Source organism: Lepisma saccharinum, unplaced genomic scaffold (assembly GCF_977018435.1).
Source record: "Lepisma saccharinum unplaced genomic scaffold, izLepSacc3.1 HAP1_SCAFFOLD_516, whole genome shotgun sequence".
NCBI lineage: Eukaryota > Metazoa > Arthropoda > Insecta > Zygentoma > Lepismatidae > Lepisma > Lepisma saccharinum.
Genome location: NW_028143199.1, coordinates 4,083 through 31,906, shown reverse-complemented (window position 1 = coordinate 31,906; position 27,824 = coordinate 4,083). Strand labels below are relative to the sequence as shown.

Genomic DNA, 27,824 nt, shown 5'->3' with positions numbered 1-27,824 from the left:
AATGACAAGAGCGAAAGAGGAGAGAAGAAAGAAAGGAAAAAGACAGTGAGATAAAGAGTCCAACCACTTTCCAGATGAAAGGAAATGTAAATCACCTGTCGGGTGAAAGTACAGTTGACAAGGGAAGGCCACCTGCTGGAATGTTCCAGAAACAACTTCCTAATAATCTTGTGTCTGGAGGGGAGTGATTTTTGTGTATATACCGTATTTACGCGTGTATATACCGTATTTACGCGTGTATAGTGCGCGTGCATGTATAATGCGCACCCTGGTTTTTAATGGGTAAAAGTGACAAAAAATTATATCTCATATATAAAGCGCAGAACAATCCAGTTTCAAGAAATGGCTTTCTTAGTTGTAGGTATGCTGATCAAGAGTGAATGACGTCATACCTATTCAATTGCATATTATTTGGCCAGTAATACATTTTAATTTTTATTATCTTTTTCCTTATGTTTTCTTTCATCCAAAGTACCATAAAAATCAGAACGTTTCTTCAGGTTTTGATGAACTTATTTCAACCACATTTCACATTAGTGTTGTTATCTTGTATGGAATACTGTTTCCATATTCAGAAACTGCAGGATTCAAGCTTTACAACGATATATAACATGATAGGGTTCCGTAAACATGAAAAATCAATGCTAGTGTCCCAAAATCATGGAACAACCCTGTATGGTTTCATGTTGGCTGTCTGAATTATTCCGTGCATAATATGCACCACAGTTTTTGGGGGCAAAAATTTTGGAAAAAAGTGCGCATTATACATGAGTAAATACGGTATATATCTTCCTGTTTTGTACCTTGTTTCATTTGTACTTAGTACAGAGTCTGAAGAAAACCGTGCTAGAAGGTTGGAATGTTACATTTAGTTTATGTTTTAAAATAAAATAAATTTCTGCCTTGGTCAGCATAGTGAGTTTTTCATATGAAATGAATATCTTAGAAAACTTCAACCAGTTTCTCATAAGTACATACAAGTGAGAGCAGTCCATTGGAATATAACATTATAAAAATCACAGCAAAACCTTAAACACATTGCAATAAACCTTCAACACTGAGATCTATGAATCAATTTGCATTGTAAACATTCAGCACTTTCACCATGATAGTACACAGATTGAACCACCAAATCAAGATGATTGTTGCTGCAATACTGGGGCACTCCTAAAAACAGAAATTATCAAAATTAAAATAATAGTATAAAATAAATACATAAATATTCAACATGTTACGGATGGATTGATGCAAAATATTATTATGATATTCCAAGAACATGTTTAGTTCACACCTCCTTCAACCACCTTCCTACGTGGGTTTACAGCTAGGTTACCCAAATCAGACATCTCAGCCATGCTAACAGGGTAAACAGATGACCAGGCCCTAACTGGTCACTGATGTCTGATTTATGAAATGAAAAGTTTATGGAATTTTTTTTCCAATATAAGTCTTATTTATTGTCCTTTATGCAGATCTGCGAACAAATATGTAACAGACAACCCTTCCAAGATTAATCACGGTTTTATAGTATCGCAAGAACCTGGCTCAGAAGCAGTAGATTTATGAGAAACTAGCCCAAGCATAAGTCAATTTGCCCATTTAGGGTACAGCTAGTTCTCCCTACGAGGTTAACCTGTGATATCAGCCTAATGGCAAGCGGGCAAGAAAGCCAAAAAATACAGAAATCTGGTCCTTTTTTTATACAGAATGGTTGTTTACAAAATACCAAGGAAACTTGGTCGATGTTTACACGTATCCATGGATCTGCATAATTACATCATGTAATTTAGACTTTTACAATATTTACATAAAATTATTAAAGTTGTAAATTACATACATTCTTAAAATATTTTTCCAATGCTGAAAAAGTTCACAAAATAATTACTTTTGATATCTAAAAAGATTGCAGATTAATTCGAGAATGTTCGAGTTTCGTGCATGGCACAGATAATGTACGCACAGATGTCGGGCTGCTGGTTAAAAATGGAAGCACGACCAGATTCGACTGGGGCTTAAACTTATCATTAACAATACTGTGCTATTGATATCAAATCTTGCACTTATCGAGATGAATTTCTGTTCTTACATAACATAATAGTTCACAAAGATGTCAGTGTGGTGTACCCCAAACACAGGTGGCACCAAAGTGTGAGCCATTGTCAACCAAAAATCAGTTTGGAGTACTTGCTGGCCCATCCTGTCAAAATGTAATAAGCAAATTTCATAAAAAAATGGAAGTACGTATTATGAATATGATGAGGAGAGTCAAATTCAGGATGGCTGGTTTTGAAGCTCCCTCTATGAACCCCCAGATCATACAGGTCTGAACCTAAAATTTAAAAGTATGGCTGAGCTGATAATAATGATATACTGTGATGTATTGGTATTGGCTGGAAGGATTAGTTGGGATTTACTTACTGATACTGACTCATACTTTTCTGACATTTTGGTCTTTCACGGGATCTGCAAAAAATGCCATGTAACACTTTCACAGAGTCCAATTTTCCCAAGATAATATGTAAAATTTTAAGTTTATTTTTACTCTTCACCAGCATTGTGTGAAAAACTGGATTTTGTGATTACATATTCTTATGTAATTCCAGAATATTTTAAAGCAAAACTCATGCATATAATTGGAGTGGAGTACTTGCTCACCAATATTAATCAATATTTTGAACATCTATTAATTACTGCAATTTTCAAGGATCGGTGCTGGTGGGAAATAGTGAGAGAATCAGCATCAGTATGGCTATCGGTTCAAAGTATTGGATCAGGTCTATTTAAACATTTTCAATCCAACATTTAAATTTGTACATGGTTTTTATTCCATTTTATTACTTGATCATATAACAAAAATGTGGATATAAAAGCACATTTTTCTCTTCAAATGTGGTCAACCCTGGAATAATGGGTTATCTCACTGGATATGTAGTAAATCATGGGATTGTTGTGGAGGCCACAGTGGTCCAGTCGGTAGTGAATATGACTGCCATGCATTTGTTCATTCTCAGAGTGGGTGATTTTTAAAACCTAGTCCCTGCATAAAGTGGCTCTGCGTTACACCCAATTTGAATAAATGGGTATGTAGTGGACAACCATGGGAAGTAAAGGAAGATGTAGCATGGTGCTGATACGACCACCTCCAAAATAGGCTAAGATTGTGAATGTGTGTAACTGATCAGTGATAGAACTCACCTTCTTTGAAATCCAAATTGACTGAGCAGACTCTGTTGTTTGTTGACCTTGCTTCTGCTTAATCCTGACACACGACACACCTTGGATTTCTTGGGAGCTGTCTTTGGAGTTGCCTGTATGACTTGAGACTTTGGAGTAGTTAGGCTTTCCTCCTCACTGACAGAACACTGTGAAAAATGGACATAGCCATCACAAGAGTGACAAAAGTTACAAGTAACAATAACTACACTATGCTGCCAACATACAAAGTATAATTTATTCTATCAACAAAAGAGGCTTCAACACGGACTTTCAGATGGAAATTGCAGCTTCAATAGCAAAGTATACTAATATTCTCATTAAATGTGATGAATAAATGTTACTTGCTGATTCATTATTCAATTCCAATAGCAACAATTTAAAATAGAGAAATTTTGAGCACGACACCTTATCGCTGGCTGAATACTGTTTTGTTGTATGTCCATCTGCACTAACTCTTCAGGAGAGCTGAAGTTTGATTTATGTGGATTTTGAACACAAGATTTGCGCAATGCACACCACTTGACATCTACATATGTTGCTTCAGAACATGATAATGTCATCAACTCGCTTCTGACGAAAAGTGGAGAGATACGACAAAACAGTAATGAGCCAGCATTATGTTAGGCAGCTTTCAGACTTAAGCAACAAGCGACATGTATTGCTTGCATGTCACTCAGACTGGGATGTTTTCTCAACAGCATGCATTGTGTAGTTTCAGCTTCTTAGTCGTGAATGCACAATGAAGGTTTTTTTTTTTTAAATACTGGAGAGACTCATGTTCCTTATTGGTTCGTTCTGAAATATGGTTGACAAAATGGTTGAGTGAAAATCTATAACAAATATATTGTGCATTATCATACTTTAACCCATGAATAAAAAAATAAAGGAACTCACATCACTTTTTTGCGTAAGTGTGGAGGAGCTGCCAATGGAAGACTGAGTGCATTCAATTCCACTGTCATCAACGTCATTCGCAGATAATAACAAATCATTAACACACACTTTGTTTGGTGAGTCCAAAACTGCATCTACCAGCCCAGTTGGTTCACAAGAATCTTCTTTCACACAATTTATTATTCTCACAGGCTTAAATTCCTTCCCTGCCGTAGGTGAAGAAGAGATGTTCTTTAGACTAGTTAAGTCTTTAGTCCATTTGAAACGAGAGAGCGAAGATGCCACTTGCTCTTTCTTTGATTTCAAAGATGAATTCCTTCCATCACTGTCACCATTGTCCGCTGCATCTGTTTTCAGCAATGATGACTTTCCACTCTTGTTTTCCTGCGATGAATTTTCACTTCCGTTGCACAAACTTCTCTCAAGATTAGCCAGCTTTTCTTCCAAGATGTCTCTATCGGTACATTGTAAAGGTCTCTGGTCGTTATCACTTGAAACTTTCAGAGGAGGGGCATTGGTGGCAAAGGGTTGTGCTTGTCCTGTACTTGAAGGCTTAGTGCCTTGAGGATCACTGCTGGAGAAATACCTGCAAGATAGGTGAGAAACAATAAAATAAATTGCAAGTATAAGTTGCTAAACAGTATGAGCTAGGCATCAGTACAAGATAGAACAAATAAACTAGCCTAACATCACTAACCAATAGGTATTATGGATGAGGCAATTATTATTCTTTTAAGCTTATTTCAAAGCGTCAAAACTTGGATTTGATTTTATTTAACAATGAATGAAGAAGGATTTCCCATACCCTGAGTGGCATCTAGTGAATGCTATCCAGCTACTGAGTTTCATTTGAATATATTCTTGGTTTCATAAAAAATAAGGTTCTTTTAAGAAAAGAACATGTCCAACCAGTGGTGGTGAATAGAGGAGGCATTTTGCATTGCCCCCCCCCCTTTCTTTTTGCCCCATGCTATGCCCTCTTAATGCTAAGCCTTCTCTACCAAGAAAAAGTAGATATCCTTCCACCCTCCTTTCCCCATTCAGTTATCAAAATCTTAATGCAAGAGTACATTTCTCTTTACAATGCTGCTTCTACAGGAGATTCTTGGTTTTTTGAAGACAGTGAAAGTGATACTTTGCACTATAGCACTTTGAGTGAAAGTGAAAATGAAGTGCAATGGATATTCACCGTTCCAGTAAGTTAATTGAGAATGAAGTGGGATATATTTTTATGCTAAATTTTCATCCTAAAATTAAGGGTGCATCTCAGGGTCTGAAAAACATGGGAAAAGTGGATAAATAGTTCTGTAGGATGTCTCACAGGTTAATAAAAATATTGGACAGATACAATGAGCAGTAAAACTAACCGAAAAAATATATACTATGACCAAAAGATAAACTATTTTTACAGCACTGGAATAAAATGTTAAGGTTTCAAGCTCCAAATGCCTTTTGGTATGTTATTAATTAATTATGTGATTGCCACTTTACCTGCTTCGAATTACAGTGGACGGATCCACAACTGTCCTCGACAGCTTTCCGAATTTAGAAAGAGCACTGAATTTCTTCTGCGAAGGTGTATTTGAGGTAGAAGTCTCTTTAGAGGGTTGGGGTATGTCAGTTCCTATGACTTCAAACAAAGACTTTTCACTGTCCACTTTGGCAAAGGGGTTCTTTGTTCTCTTCCTGCTTATGATGGGGGACGTGCACTCATCATTTGGAGACTGTTCTGGACTATTTTCAGTTGGAATTTCTGAACCATTTGTTTCAGCTGTATTCTCGACTTCATCATCATCATCTGATTCTTCAGTTCGAGGCTTCTTCACAGGAGATGAATTGTTATCGTGATACATGGATGTAAGATCTGCCTCTGATTGAGATTCTTCTTCCATAACTGTAAATGAAAAATTAATTCATTCCATGATTTGTGAATATGGCGGATAAATGCACCAACCATATTTGGATACTGAATTGTAACAAAGTAAGTACTACATAAAGCACGTATACCATTAATTACAATACAATAACTTGTAAAAAGATTGGAGAGCATTACTTATATTACTGGTCGTTCTATTCTGCTTTCAATGTTTTGATCTTTGAGGGAGCTTTGAGACCAAACTTACAAGTGATAAGTGGAGAGATACAAGGGTTATACACAAAAGCGACAAGCGTAAGCCACATAGGCTACTCCAGTCTGTAAGAATGCATTCACACAACATGCATAACCAACAGACCAAGGTGACACGCAAGTGACAAGAGACATGTACAATTTGTTGTGCCACTCCAGATGAAAGGTTGCATTTGGTTTCTGAAGGTTCATTTCCACGTAACACATGATGTTTGTCGCTTGTGGCTTGTCACTTCAGTCTGACAGCTGCCTTACTTTGCTTTTCTTCAGCAAACTTCAGTTTTGAAACCTCTGATAAAATTAGTAAACGGTACAAACAGGTTAAAAATTAAATAAAAAAATAAATTTTTGACTCCTGTCATTCGATCACATGGTGCATTGGTTTCTGTTCTAACAAATATTATATTTACTACCAACTACTAGCAGAAACGATGTCTGCTATATGATGAAGCAGTTATTACCTCTAGAACATGAATGAATTTTAGCTGCACTATTTAATTTCAACTCAGCAAACCAAACGTAGCTATGTCATATAGTAAATTTCCCAAAGTAACTGCAGTGCCATATTTTGGTAGGAACTGAAACACTACAAAAGCACTTTTGCAAGTGTTCCTTTCAAGTGGAACCTGTTGCTTCCTTAAATTCTTGATTACCAGGCTGCCAAAACAAATTCCCAGACTTTTCCATGTTTTTCAGATAAGGTAAATTGTAAAACTGGAGTTCCACTGAATTTCGATAATACAATCTTTGCATGTCAATCACATTAGGTGGAGACCACTGAAGTGGATAGCATGCAAATTACATGAAGAAATAGGAAACACACATGCTTAAGTCAAATTAATAACGATACACATAACAGAGTATGCTCACCATCCAGACATCGCTTTCCAAAGTTGCTAGATGAGAATTTGATGCTCTTAACAACTTGTTTCCCCCTTGTGGTCTCAAATGCAACAGCTTTCAAGTTCTCTTTTGCCAAGGGCCTCTTTGCCACAAAATCCTTCTCCCAGATGCTTTTGTGAGGAGCTCTGTTGGATTTACACGCACTTCTACTGTAGCTCTGTAATAAAGTAGAGCATGCAAAATTATTTTAATACTTCTTACATGCATAGTATACATAAAATGATACTACACACTTCCAATATGTATACATTGATTGATTGATTTGGTGTTTTAAGTCAACTTTATGCACAGCAAGGCTAATCGCGACTGGACCTACAGTTGAAAGTGGGATCCGAACCACTATGTGCCTCCACCGGGTATCAAACCCTTAACCTCTTGATTACAAGGTGATGACGCAACCACTGCACCTTCAGGAAGACCCTATAATACGTATACAGGGGAACTTCATCTATGCTTCTTCAGTTGAAGAAAGTGTATAATTTGGGAAAATTGTTGAACATTTTGCTTTAGCTGGACCAGAAATATAAAATAAATAAAGCAGGACATTGTAAAAATCAGGTACCACTGTAATACTGATGATACTAATGGTACTACTATTAGAGATTACCACTTCAATATTAGTCACTGATGGCATATTTTTTTATACAAAGTATATTTATTCTACAGGTTTAACAAAATGCCAACACCTTTGTGGTGCCTGTGTATCCTGGGAATTTTGCAAAACATAGAATTTGTGATTAAATTACAAATATTTTAATTGGGTTTCATTGACTGATTGATTTGGTTTATTTTACCTTCCTTTTATGCCACCTTTGGCTAATCGTAAAAATGAGGTAGAGTGATGATACAATGGATTGACTTGGTGTTTTAAGTCCACTTTATGCACAGTAAGGCTAATCGGGACTGGACCTACAGTTTAAAGTGGGATCCGAACCACTTGTGCCTCCATGAACCCTGGACCCCTTGATTACAAGGCGACGACGCAACCACTGCGATGCCCCGATAATACAATGGAATTCATGAAGGGACACTAACAAAGAACACCACTGCCCAGTCTGGGACTGGACATTTTATTGCAAAATAAAATAATGATTTTATATATTGCTTAATAAAAAGGTATACCTTGGGATTTTATCAATTCTTTAGATTGTACTTTTGAGGGCTGTATCGATATCAGAAAGTATTGGTTAGAATTTATTCATTGATATCCCAGCTGGAATTTTCTATTGGTTCCAATTGGAATGAATCTGATTCTATCGGATGCCTAATATAGGTATCGGATTGGATTGGTCTCAATCGGAATCTCAACTGAAACCAATTGGAAAATCAAGACAATTTCAAATTGGTGAATTGTATCCAGTTGTAAGTTTGTATATATTGTAGTGTCAATATGTTATAAATTCATTTATTGACTCAAAGCATAGGTAGTTTAATTCTTGACACCACATTTCCTGTGATTTAGAAGTTCATTGAAAAAACAGCACACTTGAACTGAATTTCTTCTGAATTCTAATGCATACTACTGAAGTCAGATATATCTTAATAAATACCTAAGAAGAACTCTTTCTTAAGAACCAACTCAACCTTAACCTTTTGCATCCCGAGCATCTCGATCAAGATCCTCTAGCATGCTCGTAGTTTTTAAGTTATAATGTCGCTATTTTTGGTTGGATTTGCGATTTTATTCTTTTGCATTATTGTTAACTCATATTCTGCACTTGCATGTCTTGTTCTTCCATAGAAAGGGGAAGAAATGGGGGGAAAATGGCAGCTTCCTTTGAAACTGAGTCAGTGGCACATAGACATGTCATTTGGGGGGTACAAGTCGTGTTCTATTGCTCGTATGATAATAGTGCAATTATTTTCTTGTTCCAGACATGCCAGCGATCATTTCCATGTGTATTTTGACAATGTCCTGTACTTTGTTGTCCAGGGACAGACGGGGGGAAGGGACATTTTTCTTCAGAAATTTTGGAATTTTCCGGTTCCTCTTCTCCCCCTGCATCCATATATACACTCAATGTGCATAAATTGTATGTAGTCCGAATCTATGGTTCATTCCACGTATAACGGTACTTGATTTGTTCGTCTAGGGCAATTAGCTTCGGACCTACAGTCGTTTCAAGGTAACTGCGCCTTTTGCTGAATGGTTCAGTAGCGTACAGACATAATTTTGGGGGTAGAAGTCGTGTTGTATTGTTCATATCATAATAGTGCAATTATTTTCTTGTTCCAGACATGCCAGCTATCATTTCCATGTGTATTTTGAAAATGTCCTGTACTTTGTTGTCCACTGGCGGAGGGGCATTTTTTCTGAGATTTTGGAATTGTTTGAATTGTTGTGTCAGTTGTCAGTTCAAACATCAGTCCATAGGAAAAAATTAGCAGGGGAAAAATACATCCATGCCAATTCATAACATTCACGTATAACAATGGATAATATATTTTTAATTTTTTTTCTGAGAGCACAAAGACTATGTTCTAATAATAAGGATATAAAAAATGAAGAAGAAAGGATTCTTAATATAGCAAAAGAAAATGGCTTTCACACTAACAGAATAAACCAAATCAAAAAACAAGTCGCAAGAAAACTAAAGGAAGAGAGAAATACAGACAAAGATGAAAAATCTGTTGAAAATAAATTTGTGTGCATTCCATTCCACAAGGGATTCTCACATACAATTGCCAAAATTTTTAGATTTAATTTCAAAATTGTTTTTAGATCACCAAGAAGTTTGGAATGTACATTTAATGAATTCAAAATGAGAAACTCTCTACCAGATGTGGAAACCACATGAATATATAATATAAGTTGTTCATGTTCAAAGGATTATGTAGGACAAACAGCAAGGAAAATGGCAAGAACACAATTTGGACATTATTAAATGTCTGATGAAGGGAGCACGTGTTCTCCTGAAACGTCACAACGAAAAACTGTTTTCTTATGCTTGTAATAACCGTAAACTACAGGAAAATAATTCTACAATGCAAGCAATGCATACATACAAGAAAAACTAATAAAATACTTTCCAATAAAAAACAATTCATTACAATTGACCAATTTGTTCAATTGGACAATCGGTTAAGATTGACCAATTGGTTCCGATAGAATGTCTAAAATCTCATACATATTGGCTATCGGAACTAATTGGAAAAATTTCCAGCTGGGATCAACTGATACTTTTCTGTAGTCTACAAAAATGAGAGGCGATACTTTCGTGGAGTCTAAATATTCCAGATATTACACAAAATGTGCATTTTTCATTATTTTTGTGGGGAGAAATGGATTTGTGATTAAATAATTACCTCATGTGACATTATGGCTATTTTAAAAAGAAAGAAAAAAACTGGTAGATTTCTGTGATATAATTCCAATGGAGAACATTTATATTATAAGTTATAAATATTTTGAACTACTTAGAACTCATACTATGGGAATGAGAGACACGGTAATAAATAATTCAGGTGAGTACCTGAATTACTTAGAATTGTTACAATTTTCAGGTACTGGCAGGAATCAGTAAGAGTAACAGAACTGGTATCAGTATTGTTTCAAAGTAGTATTGACAGCCTAGTTTTTAGGTCATACTTTCGTAAATTTTACAGCATAGATGCATGCATAATTCCAATCTTTTATTGGCAATAAAAATGAGCGTGTCTATAAAGGCAGTTAGTGTGATACACTAACTCAAAAAGTTCATATTGTGTTCAATACACTTCAACATGTGCACTTTAGGTGGCACATTCAACATACATCATTGGTATTTCAACCCTGCCCATACTTGACAACTGGAAATAGCACTAGTTGTTTTTCTGAAAAAAAAAAAAAAAAAAGAGAAAATAATTGGATTGTAATGTTAAGGACCTAGGAGGCCATTTCTACCAATCCAAGTACTAGGAAAATTTGATTCATTTTCAAGTTATGAAACTTCTGTCACCTGGAATAGGCCAACAGATTATGAATGACTATCAAATTGAGTTGGTGCATCACTTGAAGGGTCATGTTAGTAAATTGTGAAGTTGTAAACTACCGTTGTAGACACCCTATATTATATGAACATAAGTTACACAGTCTCTTGTTCTTTCTATTTTAGGGGGTACGGGGACCGAAGTTTCAGATTACTTTTGGTTAACCTATTTAACACAATTATTAATTAAAGGTAAAATGCACAGTACAGGCTAATAAATTACCTGGAACACATCAGGGTTAAAGTTATCCATCTTCTCTAAAGTCAAAGGGTTGAGATTGCCCAGAGCCAGATTGAGCGCTTTGGTTGGAGAAATTGGCTCCCCAGCATTCTTCGAAGGGATGGTTCCATCAGGAGGTGTATTTAGAGGCACAATGGTCCTGTTGACTGGATCATAAACCAACTGGTACAGAAAAGTATGATCGGCTTCCAGAAAGCCATCAATATAGTCTTGCGTTACTTGCAAATTGGTCATGTTGAGTTGCATGGGAAGTTTTTTCAAAACCTAAAATAAGAAACACACATAATGGTAAATTCATTGTAAGCAAGATGGTTTGATTTAAATCTGATTTTTTTTAAAACTACTGATTCAAATCACTTTCAGGAAATAACTTACAGAATAATGTACAAAAGGTATTTATAGATCACTTTTGGTGGAAGTACATTAATCTCGTAATCACTGAATGGTGTTTATTAGGCTCTAAGAATGGAAAAAAAAAAATATGTACTGATGGGGCAAAGCTCATACAAAAGGAAATGTAATATGTAAACTGTAAACACACTTAAATTTCCTCTTGATTTAAAATTCAATCATTTTTATAGGCAAAATTAGCAAACATTTTTGTGTAGAATAATATACAAAATACTAATCATGTCAAACCATAAGTAGTGTCATTATCATTAAGCTGTAAATAAACATGGCAGCTGATATTTTGCAAAATATCATTTAAAAAATCACCAAAATTCAGTTACAAAGACTACAAAAAATATTTTAAGTTACAATTATATCGTATATCCAGAATTTTTATTTTCACTGAAAGAAAAGTTACTGAAATTATTATAGTTTCATTATCATATTCAAAATTCCATAGTAGGTTCGTATATACAGTATCAGAAATGATATTTACATATCCTTTTTTTATTTGCTTTCATCAAACTTCAAATATTTTAGAGCTGTTTACCAGAAAAAGTCTTTCTATAAAAAATATACATTTATATATATGGTGTCAAAAAACATACAAGCAATTTTAAGTGTTAAAAAAAATCATAAAAATATTTTTTTGAATAAGTCACGATTTTTATCCATGCTGATTGTAAGTAGGTGTATGAAAATGTAGTTTTTGAGAGACTTGACCCTGTAAGCATGCTAATGAGGCTCTGGCGCCTGACATTATAATCATCTGTGATTATTTGTCCTGCATATCATTCATTTCATCTTATCACCATTAATCTCAATCATCATAATTAGCCAAATGTGGCAAACAAAGAAGGTAAAATACACAACAACACATGTTATACCACAGTTTCCAACTCCATCTGAACATGGAGAAGCCTTGACCACTGATGAAAAATCACCCTAGGTGGTATTCTGTATTGAGCATCTAACCAACCTTCGGATTGTGTACAACCCAATCAAAGTCCACATAGGTAATAACAGCCCCCCCCCCACTTCATTTTAGAACTTTGGGGTGGGGAAACAAATGGTTTGTTTGAGTCACAATTTGAAGTAAGTGGTCCTAGGTTGTTGTAGTGTGTCTTGATTTTAGATTGCTCTATGACAACAGCCACTTGGGTGGCCAAGCATGCCGAGTTGTTGCCTAAGGTTCTGGTTCAAATGCTGACCTCGGCATGGGCGCGAGTGTTCTCTCACAATTTCATCTATTCATCATTCATCTTTATCATCACGATTAGCAAAAATGACAGAATAGTAATGTAAAAAAATAAAAAAATGCAATTCTTTATTATTAGCAATAATGAGTAACGTGATAAAACAGATGAGAAATGAAAAACAAAAAAATAACCTTACAAGCTATACAAATAAGTACTCTTTTAGAACTGTATTGGTGATGAAATTCACATGGTACTTACGAGTTACGACACCAATTTCTCTGGCAGTTCAAGCATGTGCAAAACACGGAAAGTAGCAAATGGCTTGGATTTTCAGTTTTACATCTGAGAAAAAGTAACACACATGTGCACACACACTAAACACATGCCATTTCAGCAAATAAAAAGGAAATACTAACACTTGAAATATCCTGACTACTAGTCCTGGTAACAAACCGGCAGGCTTTTCCTAGTCCAATTCCTGGAAGCGAAGGGAGATAGTCACAACCAGATAATATGCACATGTGTCGAAATTTGTCAAAAGTAAAATTCTCAGGTCGAACACCCATGGCAAGGTGCAATCGTTCCTTTTCTACTAGCAATCCACTCCCTCCAATATCCATTTTAAAGAGAATCTGTAAAAGAAAAGCATAAACTTTACAAACTGATAAATAGCTATTCACAAGAACATTTATTTTAAAGTATACACTTCTTTTGTTAATTGTTTTCCCCTTATTAAACTTTGTTTAGGAATAAGTAAATATTTCTTATGCTTTTTAGGAATTTTTCTCTCTCAGTTCTATAATTACAGCCTGCTACCATATCGTAATGCTGTGTCACCCATAGAAAATGAATGTTATTTCTAAAACTTTGAACATCAATGAAATTTGCAATTACAACTCATTAAAAATATGCTTTTTTATATTATGTAGATGTAATATACTCTGGGCAAATTATTCTTATATTTTCACAATTAAACATGTGCAAATGAACAACTTGTTAACAATTCCTTTTTATATACAAGGAGTTATTACTTCACAGTTTACTTAATGTGGTACGAAACAAGGAATGTGAAGTCAAAACACCACATCTGATTCATCCAATATGAACATCACTGGTTGGCCAAGCACAGGTGCCAGACTTACGACAGTCTCAGGTTCAAGTCCTGGCATTGGCATGGGTGTTCCTTTGTTGAGTTTGGCTTTTAAGTCCATTTTATGCACAGATAAGCTAATCAGGAGTGGAACTACAGTTTATAGTGCGATTCCAGCCACTAAGTGCCTCCACTCTGTATTGAACCTAGGTCCCCTTGATTACAAGGTGACAATGTTACCACTATGCCACTATGTCAAGTGATTTCAAATTACATCAAACCGAGGGGTCTCTTGGCCTTGACATATTATACAAGTACCACAAAATTAGCAAAATTGCATTCAAAATCAATACAAATATGCTCCTGAAATCTTTCTTGATAACACGATTTGGCTTTTAAGAGTAATTCACTGTGAAACCCAAACGTTCTTCAATAACTGTTTCATTTTTGGTATGGTTTTCGATGAAAATGGATGTGTGCATACCTTGTATGCTACAAAACAAGGTCTGGTTAGGGTGACCACCTCCAGCATCCAAGCACTTTTGAGTGAGCATCTGCAAATTGGCGAAGACATGTGACATCAGTAATGGCAGCAACTTCCCACCATATTACATCTTTGAGGTGTCAATTGTTTGTGACTTACTGCTGAGTGCATGTTTGTGCACATGCAGTCACTTTGCACCGAGTCAAGCACCTGCTTGGTGATCACGGGTACAGTATATTTGGTTCAGAGCTGTGATGTTTCTGCTTTGATAGACACAGGGGACCATAAAAAACGCAATAGGATAAAGATAAATCTAATGAACAGACGGTGAAATATACTGCATTGCAAATCATACCTTATTACAACCAAACAGCACCAAGTCCGAGTCTTCAGTTATCACCAACTGAACAATATTTTTCTTGTTCAGAAATGCGAGCTGTGCATCTGCTTCGTAAGGAGCAACAATGCAGTCAACATTTCTTCGTCGACATTCCTGAATGAGCTTCAGGGCCATGTCCGGAGTTACATCGGTGCACCGTCGAAAGTAGTCCCTGGCTTCCTGGATCTTCCCTGCTCTCAGCATTTCAGCTGCTTTGCGACGATTCTGTTCACGGCTCCTTTAATAGTTATGGAAAATAATAATAATGAATAAAATGATTTTTTTTGGGGGGGGACTGATTCTAAATTTATAGCATTTATTATGGCCACTAAATAGATTCCTTATCCATCTCAAACCATTCACCTCAACTCATGCTCCTTCTAAATCATGCACCATATTTTGATAATTTTATTGTCAAATTATAGTGCAAGTAATATCATAATGCTTGTGTACGTTTCATGCACAAAGCTCAAAACTGAAGTCTCTACAAAGGTTTCAAAATGTCAAAAATGATAAAAATATGAAAAAAAAAAAACTGACATTGTGGCAGATTATGAAAGTGTACAACTTGCATGGATATACAGCTCATAACCAGACATAAATAACATTTATCCTGAATAGGCAAGCAACCCATTATGGTGAACAATGCAAAATCATTTAAAAAGTGTTTGGATTTAATTATGTCAAGAAGACACTTGATCGTCACAGGTGAAACTATGATGTGCCACTATGGTTATCCCACATAAGGAAGTGACTGATAACCAAAGTGCTACCACATTTCAAAATTATAAGCTTTGTTCAACTATATTGCATCAATCAATGCAAACATTTTATCTAAAAATTTCTGATACTTTTTATTTTTTGGTTCTTGGATATACTACTAAATGTTAATCATGTACATTTATTTTGTCGCCTTCAAAATAGGCCCCATCAGATGCAACACACATATGTCAAAGCTTAACCCAGTCTTCAAAACACTTTTCAAATGCAGAAGACGGTATCACCCTGAGTTCCTTCTGTGAATTTCCTTTATGGATTCAAAATGCCTTCCCCTAAGTGGTAACTTGAGTCGCGAAAAGAGGAAAAAATCACACGGAGACATATCTGGAGAATATGGGGCTTGGGCGAGGACATCGGCTGAGTTATTGGAAAAAAAAATTGCGAACATGAGTCGACGTGTGTGACGACGCATTATCGTGGTGCAAAATCCAAGAATTGTTTTTCCATAACTATGGTCTTTCCCGTTCAACATTCTCACGCAGACGCATCATAACGGTCACATAAAAGTCTTTATTCACAGTTTGTACCGCTGGAAAGAATTCTCAGTGCATAACACCACGATAATGGAAGAAAACAAGGAGCATGACCTTAATTTTTGAGCGACTTTGGTGTGGTTTTATGGGTTTTGGTTCATTTTCGAAGCGCCATTCCGAAGATTGTTGACCTGTTTGCATGTCATACTCATACACCCATGTCTCATCACCAGTTATGAAGCGCTTCATGAAGGTTGTCACTACAGGCTCGCGAAATCATGTCTTCAGCAACATCCCTGTGATGTGCTTTTGCAGGAAATTCAGCTCCTTCGGAACAAGTCGTGCTGCGACACGTTTCATGCCTAACACATCAGTCAAAATGTTGTGAACAGACATGTGTGATATGCCAAGCTCATGAGCCATCTCTCTCACACTCAGGTTTTCAAGCACCATTGTTCTGATTTTACAGACGTTTTTGTCAGTTGTCGACGTGGAAGGTTGACCAGAACGGGGCAAATCAGCAACAAATTCTCTGCCTTCTTTGAAAGCCTTGTACCATGCATACACTTGTGTTTTCGACAGACACGAATCACCAACGGCCTTTTGTAGCATTCTCAACGATTCAGCACACGACAGTCTGTTGGCAACACAAAATTTCAAACAAATTCTTTGCTCGATATTTGTCTTCAATCTGCAAATTGCAGGACACTCGTCAACACAACTAACTTAAACAGCTGCTGTGCACAAACTAATGGATAGATTACTATTCCTCTCTGCGTGGTCATTCAGTACAATGCTGCCATCCTATGGACAAAATGAATTCTCGTTATTTCCAATGTGAGACTTTTACCAGCCAAATTCCGGGTACTTTTTATACTGAAGGTATGTTCTTTCATTTCTGATGATTTGAGGAAAATATCCTGAAAAACCCACTGGCTTGTACTACATTAATTATTTTTAGTATTACAAGCTCTGATAACCTTTTCTTCACAAGTTTTCAAAACATTTTTCACAATCGTAGAACCTCTCAAGTATTTAAAGCAATAATTTACAACATTTTCTGAAAAAAAAAAAAAAAAAACACTTCTTGACTGTTTCTTTAGGTGCATTTTTGTGAAAAAAACCATGTGGGGAAAATTGGGCTGGGCCTAGCCTGGGGATCAAACCAAAGATTACTTACAAAGCTGCTGCAGTGTTACCACTGTACCAAAGGGGAGTCGCCATTAATGAATGGTTAGAATTAACATGTAGTTTACGTCAGTAAAAAAATTATTACATTTGATATGGCATAACCTACTGAGCAAAGAGTATTGGACATAGATTTATCAATTATTTAAACAAACATACATAGGTAATTTAATCTGCATACTTACTCTCGTCGTTTCTTTTCTGTATTGGCCTTGGCAGCGAGATGCCTTCCATCAAATACAAGAATTGGTTTGATGTCATGAGACAAAAGCATGTTAACAAATTTCATACAATAGTAAACATACCTGAAACAAGCAAAGAAAGGAATTAAGAGAAGATCAGAAACTCTCATTTTGAATTGTTTAAAATACTTTAAATACAACAGAAAAACAGAACATGTGGAAATGACAACTGTTCCATTAAATATAACTAATAAACACCATACATTTCTTTGTGCACATCCAGGTAGACATATATTGGGGTACACAAAACTAAATACTTGAAGGCATCAGTCCAGCTGCTTTTTCTCAGGAGCCAGTTTTTTTTATTTATACATATTTCTTTTTTTGGAGTGACAATATTCAGCAGGTGGTGAAGCTAGCTTCTGAGCTATTTTCAGCAGATTTTAAACTGCATGTGCATGATCTACAACCTGACCTGGCCTGTTACACGGATGAGTGTATTCTTTAGTTGTTGTGTATGAAGCGTATGTTGGTGTGTTAGGGCCTCCCCGATGGTGCAGTGGTAATGTCGTTGCCTTGTAATCAAGGGGTCTTGGGTTCGATACCCAGTGGAGGCACATAGTGGTTCGGATCTCACTTTAAACTGTAGGTCAAGTCCCTGTTAGCCTTACTGTGCAAAAAGCAGACTTAAAACACCAATGTCGGTGTGCATTTATTTTCATGCAGGACACAAGTACTTGTTTTCCATGAATTGGAAAAATACAGCAAGGTGTTTTGATATGGACTAATGCTTCTACAGAGCATTCCCTGACATTCGCTACGAGACTCGGCGGCGAGCGGCCCGGCGTCAGCGCTTGTCTTTCCCTGCGAACGGGATCCACGACAGTCAGTTATAAATATTACAGTTTTCATATTGTGTACTAACCTTGACTACAGAAGGTGTTGAAAATAATGTCACTCTGCTGCAACACATTCCTGGTATCCCCGAAGAAAATTGGCATTTACACGTGCAAGTCAGTCTACTGTAATTCTCCCGATTTCTTGTACAATACTTTCTTTTAACTCATGGATGTGTGCGGATTGTCTTTGTATACTTTATTTTTTAGATTTCCCCATAAATAAAAATCGCAGGCTGACAAATCGGGGGACCTAGAGGGTTTTTGAAACACCCGTTTCTTGTGAGAGGCGGCGGATAGATTTCTGAGGAGACTGTTCTAACCTTTGTCCTATCTCATTGAGTTTTTCCTCAGTAAGTACACGTGGGTTTTTCTTTCCACTTTTATTCAGAACTGATCCTGTTACTCTAAACTTTTATACGAGGTTTACTATAGTGGTCCTATGTGAAACGGGAACACCAGGAAATTTCGTTGCAAAACATCGTCACACTTCTCTACAATTCCTCTTTCCGAAGTAACACTTGACAAGACAAATCCTTTGTTGTAATGTAAACTTTTGTGGTGCCATATTAAGCCACAATCTTCAACACACGGACACAACACAACTTCCAACGGAGGATTATACTGGTGTCAGTCTGAAACGTCAACAGAAGGGGAGCGAAGGCAGGGAGAGCGAAAAAGCAGACTGTAGTATGCGACTGTCGCGGACCCCATTCACCGGGAAAGACAAGCACTGATGCCGGACCGCTTGCCGCCGAGTCTCATAGCGAATGTCAGGGAATGCTCTGTAGTATGTGACATGACATAAGTATGAAGGGGTATTACGTTCCTAAATGCTTTCATTGTTAGGTTAGGCAGTCCAGGTTTAGGGCTATTGGAATTAAAATTAGTTACCTATACTTCTCTAGATACCCTCAAACACCTGATCATGTAATTTCTGGTCTTCAGCACTTTCTGCTATTCTCACTACCTGGTGACAGTAGTAGTCGAACCTTTTTTAATTTTAAATTACTTCTTAACAGCAAGTTCAGAAACACTGCCAATGAATATAAAAAAATAAGATAAAATACAATGTTATGATATGATTCAGGTAATTACTTTGCTGGTGAAAATAGCCCTGTATGCTATTCTCACCATGTGGTGTAAATAGCCGAGGCCTTATTTTTTTTTGCAAATATGAGCTAAGAAACCATGAATCCAACTAAGATATGAAATATGATCTCAAGATATTTAATTTATTAATTAATACAAGATTGGATTAGAAATAATTCATTCTTGCACCAGAGTGGCTTTCCTAAAGAAGGTTCAACTGAGAACAGCATGAATAACGGTAAAACTTCGATAGCATCCCAACACCTCTCATACGTTTATTTCGTCATTTTTAACATTCGTACTTACCTATTCTGCATTGCGAAAGATTCTTCAAGGTGCTATTTTGCTTTTTTCATGAAAAAAAGTTCAATTTTTGACAAACAGTAATTATTAGACCATTGACGTTAGCCCGACAAACCATTGAAGTTAGCCTCAAAAACCACTGACATTAGCCCCAAAAACCATTGACGTTAGCCAAAAAAATTCATGACAGGCCCACGAACCATCATGGGGACGAGGTACGCCTACGAGGTTAGGTTAGGCCTGTTAGGTTAGATTCCATTAGCACTCATTTCGTTCAATTTAGCATATACGGACAACATTGTTTTTGTCGATGTAAGAAAATATCAACAAGAACTTCTAAATGCTAGAGAAACTCATTTCGGTAAGTAGTTTCTTGTGTAAAAATGAAGAAATCCGTTGGGACGCTCTCGAAGTTTTACCTGAATAACTATGCAATACATTCTAATATACGACCATCTCTACCATACCGCTGCAGATTTTAAAATTCGGCTAACAACAGTACAAAAATTTATAATGGCATGTTGATTATTTTGATTTAATGATACAACACACAAACACTAAAACACACATACTGCACTTGCTATTTAAAAACATAATGGAAATGTTTGTAAGCAAAGTCGGAATATTAAAAAAGCAATATTTAGAACTGAATTTAAAAATTTTCAGGTGCCATGGTCATGTATAAAGAAATACACTTAGTATATGTGCTCATAGGACCATTAAAATCAGTCTGAGAACTGTATGCCACATGATTTTTGCAAACTGTACAACAGACAAATTATTGTCATTGTTACAGAATCATTAAAATGCACCCTAAAATTGACATAATTTGTTTCCTTTTAACCAGAAAAGCCAGGTACTAGTACAACTTCATGCAAGGTGATTGTTCAGGATAGGGCGTAAGTGGTAGGAATTTAAGGGTGTTTTTCAAATAGACAATAAGAATGGTAATTTACTCCTGACAGTACAACAGGGAGAGGCAGGTATTTACAACTCTCCAAAATTACTGTGAATTAATCAAATGATAATCCACATTACTTCAAAGGGAAAGAATAGGGACAGATGAATATGCAATTAATAATAAAGCTACACCATAATGAGCACAAATGATATGTAGAACATTTTGCAGAATTCATAGCCTACATATAAATAATTTCTTGATTTTTAAATTTACCATGTCTTTTATTCTTGGCATGACATTGATTATTGTTGTTAGGTTTAGGGTAGGCTAATAATTCGTGATATGAATAATTACATTGCAGGTGTTTTAGATAACTTAAGAAAAATCAAAATTATACTAATTGAATTGAAAATAACAAATACAAGTAAGAATTGCTAGTTCTTCTCGAGTTCCACGATGGTGAATTAATAATAGTGTCGACTATGATTGAAAATAAATAACTACTTCGATAAGAAGTAGGAAGTGAATTACATACAGACTTTCTCTATATTGTCAATTCTTACCACAAAAAAAAGAAAAAACCTTACGCTTCTGTATATTCTCCTTTTGCAAGCTTCTCAGCACAAGAAAATGCGCCCTTATGCAACCAGCAGTAAGCATCCACGGCCACTGTGCATCCGGAAAACTCCGTTACATTGACGGGACGAGAAGCCTTCTTGAGGAAGGGAATTAAACCCTGAATACCCATCCTGTTTTGTAACACTACAATCAATCAGTTATATATTCCATGTAACATTCTTCAAGCAAACTTCATAACGAAAACAACCAATTTTCGTCATGCTTCTGCTGTAAGATCCCGCGCGTTCTTAAAGTTAGCGCTTACCAGAATTGCCAACTCACACCCATCTAAACTTCCTCAACCAAGAGTAAGTTTCTGTTTCATAGATTTTAGCATAAAATATTACTATTTGAATATTTATTCATACATTATATACAATTATTGGGCTGTGTGCGTATGATGTGATTATTATTACTAATTATGTAAGAAAAAGATTACATTTGTTTAAAATAACTCAGACCTTAGATTACTTTATGCTTATATATTCATGGTTGGCAATGATGTCAATGTTTTGATTGATGCGCTGAGGCTGCGGGGGGTGGGGGGGATGAAAAAGATGAAAAACTGAATTGATTTTTAACAAAAAATAATACGAACAGAGTAATTTTTCGTGCAATTTCTTTTTGTAATGCGCACTTATTGTTATCGAAATTGAGAGAAAATGTAAGATTTTTGTTTTGGGAGGGAATGGTTTCCATGAGATGAGTATTCTGTGTGGTGGTGATTTATCTGTACTGTACTAAAGGTAATATGTTTGTTTTGGTAATTATAGAATACTTTTTAAGCGATTGTATACAAATGTGTAAAATTGATTTTTGTAAGAAGTTAAATAATTAGGATATGAGCGAGCGCGTGGTGTGAGGTATTTTTTTATATTTTAACATAATTGCTTTGAGATAAGCTGTAATTGTGGAAGTGCAAGGACGATATTTTGTGTTCCCTGTATATGTTAAATAATGAAGAATAATTTTCTTTTTAATTTTTTTCACTTGACACGAGATTCCATCCGGTAACGATTCCGATTGTCTCAAGATTTTTTCAAATATTCCTAGCAGATACACTAATTATCGTCGAATTTTGACGCTCTATAACTTACCGACATCGACATCCAGGAAAACGCTGCAGGGCATCGGCGCGCTCATGGTTGCCAGGGGTACAAGAAAGTACTCGCCGATATATCATATTCTCGCCACACTTACAAGACGGAGTGAACTGTCATTTACGTGGGATATACCTGATACTTTGTGTAACAGTAGGAAGTAAAAAAAAAGGAGCTTACACGTCTTTTATATTTGGGGAAGACGTAGCGAACTTTCATGTACAGGGTGGATACATGATACCTTTTGTAATAATATTCAGTAAAAAAAATTGAGCTAACACTTTTTCCCGATTTTCACCCACCCCATCGACAACCTATTACGAAATTTCAAAGAAATAACATGGGAAATTACATCATTTTCTCGCCGCGATTACGACCGAACGGTAAGACGTAGCGAACTTTCATGTACAGGGTGGATACATGATACCTTTTGTAATAATATTCAGTAAAAAAAATTGAGCTAACACTTTTCCCCGATTTTCACCCACCCCATCGACAACCTATTACGAAATTTCAAAGAAATAACATGGGAAATTTCATAATTTTCTCGCCGCGATTACGACCGAACGGTAAGACGTAGCGAACTTTCATGTACAGGGTGGATACATGATACCTTTTGTAATAATATTCAGTAAAAAAAATTGAGCTAACACTTTTCCCCGATTATTGCTCACCCCATCGACAACCTATTACGAAATTTCAAAGAAATAACATGGGAAATTACATCATTTTCTCGCCGCGATTACGACCGAACGGGAAGACGTAGCGAACTTTCATGTACAGGGTGGATACATGATACCTTTTGTAATAATATTCAGTAAAAAAAATTGAGCTAACACTTTTCCCCGATTTTCACCCACCCCATCGACAACCTATTACGAAATTTCAAAGAAATAACATGGGAAATTACATCATTTTCTCGCCGCGATTACGACCGAACGGTAAGACGTAGCGAACTTTCATGTACAGGGTGGATACATGATACCTTTTGTAATAATATTCAGTAAAAAAAATTGAGCTAACACGTTTCCCCGATTTTCACCCACCCCATCGACAACCTATTACGAAATTTCAAAGAAATAACATGGGAAATTACATCATTTTCTCGCCGCGATTACGACCGAATCGGAAGACGTAGCGAACTTTCATGTACAGGGTGGATACATGATACCTTTTGTAATAATATTCAGTAAAAAAAATTGAGCTAACACTTTTCCCCGATTTTCACCCACCCCATCGACAACCTATTACGAAATTTCAAAGAAATAACATGGGAAATTACATCATTTTCTCGCCGCGATTACGACCGAACGGTAAGACGTAGCGAACTTTCATGTACAGGGTGGATACATGATACCTTTTGTAATAATATTCAGTAAAAAAAATTGAGCTAACACTTTTCCCCGATTTTCACCCACCCCATCGACAACCTATTACGAAATTTCAAAGAAATAACATGGGAAATTACATCATTTTCTCGCCGCGATTACGACCGAATCGGAAGACGTAGCGAACTTTCATGTACAGGGTGGATACATGATACCTTTTGTAATAATATTCAGTAAAAAAAATTGAGCTAACACTTTTCCCCGATTATTGCTCACCCCACCGACAACCTATTAAGAAATTTCAAAGAAATAACATGGGATATTACATCATTTTCTCGCCGCGATTACGACCGAACGGGAAGACGTAGCGAACTTTCATGTACAGGGTAGATATATGATACCTTTTGTAATAATATTCAGTAAAAAAAATTGAGCTAACACTTTTTCCCGATTTTCACCCACCCCATCGACAACCTATTACGAAATTTCAAAGAAATAACATGGGAAATTACATCATTTTCTCGCCGCGATTACGACCGAACGGTAAGACGTAGCGAACTTTCATGTACAGGGTGGATACATGATACCTTTTGTAATAATATTCAGTAAAAAAAATTGAGCTAACACTTTTCCCCGATTTTCACCCACCCCATCGACAACCTATTACGAAATTTCAAAGAAATAACATGGGAAATTTCATAATTTTCTCGCCGCGATTACGACCGAACGGTAAGACGTAGCGAACTTTCATGTACAGGGTGGATACATGATACCTTTTGTAATAATATTCAGTAAAAAAAATTGAGCTAACACTTTTCCCCGATTTTCACCCACCCCATCGACAACCTATTACGAAATTTCAAAGAAATAACATGGGAAATTACATCATTTTCTCGCCGCGATTACGACCGAATCGGAAGACGTAGCGAACTTTCATGTACAGGGTGGATACATGATACCTTTTGTAATAATATTCAGTAAAAAAAATTGAGCTAACACTTTTCCCCGATTTTCACCCACCCCATCGACAACCTATTACGAAATTTCAAAGAAATAACATGGGAAATTACATCATTTTCTCGCCGCGATTACGACCGAACGGTAAGACGTAGCGAACTTTCATGTACAGGGTGGATACATGATACCTTTTGTAATAATATTCAGTAAAAAAAATTGAGCTAACACTTTTCCCCGATTTTCACCCACCCCATCGACAACCTATTACGAAATTTCAAAGAAATAACATGGGAAATTTCATAATTTTCTCGCCGCGATTACGACCGAACGGTAAGACGTAGCGAACTTTCATGTACAGGGTGGATACATGATACCTTTTGTAATAATATTCAGTAAAAAAAATTGAGCTAACACTTTTCCCCGATTTTCACCCACCCCATCGACAACCTATTACGAAATTTCAAAGAAATAACATGGGAAATTACATCATTTTCTCGCCGCGATTACGACCGAACGGGAAGACGTAGCGAACTTTCATGTACAGGGTGGATACATGATACCTTTTGTAATAATATTCAGTAAAAAAAAATTGAGCTAACACTTTTCCCCGATTATTGCTCACACCATCGACAACCTATTACGAAATTTCAAAGAAATAACATGGGAAATTACATCATTTTCTCGCCGCGATTACGACCGAACGGGAAGACGTAGCGAACTTTCATGTACAGGGTGGATATATGATACCTTTTGTAATAATATTCAGTAAAAAAAATTGAGCTAACACTTTTTCCCGATTTTCACCCACCCCATCGACAACCTATTAGGAAATTTCAAAGAAATAACATGGGAAATTACATCATTTTCTCGCCACGATTACGACCGAACGGTAAGACGTAGCGAACTTTCATGTACAGGGTGGATACATGATACCTTTTGTAATAATATTCAGTAAAAAAAATTGAGCTAACACGTTTCCCCGATTTTCACCCACCCCATCGACAACCTATTACGAAATTTCAAAGAAATAACATGGGAAATTACATCATTTTCTCGCCGCGATTACGACCGAATCGGAAGACGTAGCGAACTTTCATGTACAGGGTGGATACATGATACCTTTTGTAATAATATTCAGTAAAAAAAATTGAGCTAACACTTTTCCCCGATTTTCACCCACCCCATCGACAACCTATTACGAAATTTCAAAGAAATAACATGGGAAATTACATCATTTTCTCGCCGCGATTACGACCGAACGGGAAGACGTAGCGAACTTTCATGTACAGGGTGGATACATGATACCTTTTGTAATAATATTCAGTAAAAAAAATTGAGCTAACACTTTTCCCCGATTATTGCTCACCCCATCGACAACCTATTACGAAATTTCAAAGAAATAACATGGGAAATTACATCATTTTCTCGCCGCGATTACGACCGAACGGGAAGACGTAGCGAACTTTCATGTACAGGGTGGATACATGATACCTTTTGTAATAATATTCAGTAAAAAAAATTGAGCTAACACTTTTCCCCGATTTTCACCCACCCCATCGACAACCTATTACGAAATTTCAAAGAAATAACATGGGAAATTACATCATTTTCTCGCCGCGATTACGACCGAACGGTAAGACGTAGCGAACTTTCATGTACAGGGTGGATACATGATACCTTTTGTAATAATATTCAGTAAAAAAAATTGAGCTAACACGTTTCCCCGATTTTCACCCACCCCATCGACAACCTATTACGAAATTTCAAAGAAATAACATGGGAAATTACATCATTTTCTCGCCGCGATTACGACCGAATCGGAAGACGTAGCGAACTTTCATGTACAGGGTGGATACATGATACCTTTTGTAATAATATTCAGTAAAAAAAATTGAGCTAACACTTTTCCCCGATTTTCACCCACCCCATCGACAACCTATTACGAAATTTCAAAGAAATAACATGGGAAATTACATCATTTTCTCGCCGCGATTACGACCGAACGGTAAGACGTAGCGAACTTTCATGTACAGGGTGGATACATGATACCTTTTGTAATAATATTCAGTAAAAAAAATTGAGCTAACACTTTTCCCCGATTTTCACCCACCCCATCGACAACCTATTACGAAATTTCAAAGAAAGAACATGGGAAATTACATCATTTTCTCGCCGCGATTACGACCGAATCGGAAGACGTAGCGAACTTTCATGTACAGGGTGGATACATGATACCTTTTGTAATAATATTCAGTAAAAAAAATTGAGCTAACACTTTTCCCCGATTATTGCTCACCCCACCGACAACCTATTAAGAAATTTCAAAGAAATAACATGGGATATTACATCATTTTCTCGCCGCGATTACGACCGAACGGGAAGACGTAGCGAACTTTCATGTACAGGGTAGATATATGATACCTTTTGTAATAATATTCAGTAAAAAAAATTGAGCTAACACTTTTTCCCGATTTTCACCCACCCCATCGACAACCTATTACGAAATTTCAAAGAAATAACATGGGAAATTACATCATTTTCTCGCCGCGATTACGACCGAACGGTAAGACGTAGCGAACTTTCATGTACAGGGTGGATACATGATACCTTTTGTAATAATATTCAGTAAAAAAAATTGAGCTAACACTTTTCCCCGATTTTCACCCACCCCATCGACAACCTATTACGAAATTTCAAAGAAATAACATGGGAAATTTCATAATTTTCTCGCCGCGATTACGACCGAACGGTAAGACGTAGCGAACTTTCATGTACAGGGTGGATACATGATACCTTTTGTAATAATATTCAGTAAAAAAAATTGAGCTAACACTTTTCCCCGATTTTCACCCACCCCATCGACAACCTATTACGAAATTTCAAAGAAATAACATGGGAAATTACATCATTTTCTCGCCGCGATTACGACCGAACGGGAAGACGTAGCGAACTTTCATGTACAGGGTGGATACATGATACCTTTTGTAATAATATTCAGTAAAAAAAATTGAGCTAACACTTTTCCCCGATTATTGCTCACCCCATCGACAACCTATTACGAAATTTCAAAGAAATAACATGGGAAATTACATCATTTTCTCGCCGCGATTACGA

General features: G+C 36.4%; 1 protein-coding gene across 1 annotated transcript; it reads right to left on the bottom strand.

Moving 5' to 3' along the window:
* Positions 1-1,092: 1,092 nt before the first annotated feature.
* On the bottom strand, positions 1,093-21,561 carry LOC145982980 (exonuclease 1-like). Its single transcript, XM_083116260.1, has 10 exons — positions 21,295-21,561; positions 17,519-17,638; positions 14,869-15,130; positions 13,356-13,571; positions 11,333-11,614; positions 7,109-7,298; positions 5,602-6,004; positions 4,111-4,696; positions 3,196-3,362; positions 1,093-1,167 (listed from the first exon to the last, which is right to left on the bottom strand). The coding sequence occupies exons 1-10, from the start codon at positions 21,453-21,455 to the stop codon at positions 1,134-1,136; spliced, it is 2,421 nt and encodes an 806-aa protein (XP_082972386.1). The 5' UTR covers positions 21,456-21,561; the 3' UTR covers positions 1,093-1,133.
* Between the last annotated feature and the right edge of the window lie 6,263 nt (positions 21,562-27,824).

Coding starts and splice junctions, on each gene's coding strand:
- LOC145982980 (XM_083116260.1), bottom strand. CDS start 21,455: ATGGGTATTCAGGGTTTAATTCCCTTCCTCAAGAAGGCTTCTCGTCCC. Junction 7,299..11,332: donor TTAACCCTGATGTGTTCCAG/GTAATTTATTAG, acceptor ACTTTATTACAG/AGCTACAGTAGAAGTGCGTG. Junction 3,363..4,110: donor CACTTACGCAAAAAAGTGAT/GTGAGTTCCTTT, acceptor CATTTTTCACAG/TGTTCTGTCAGTGAGGAGGA.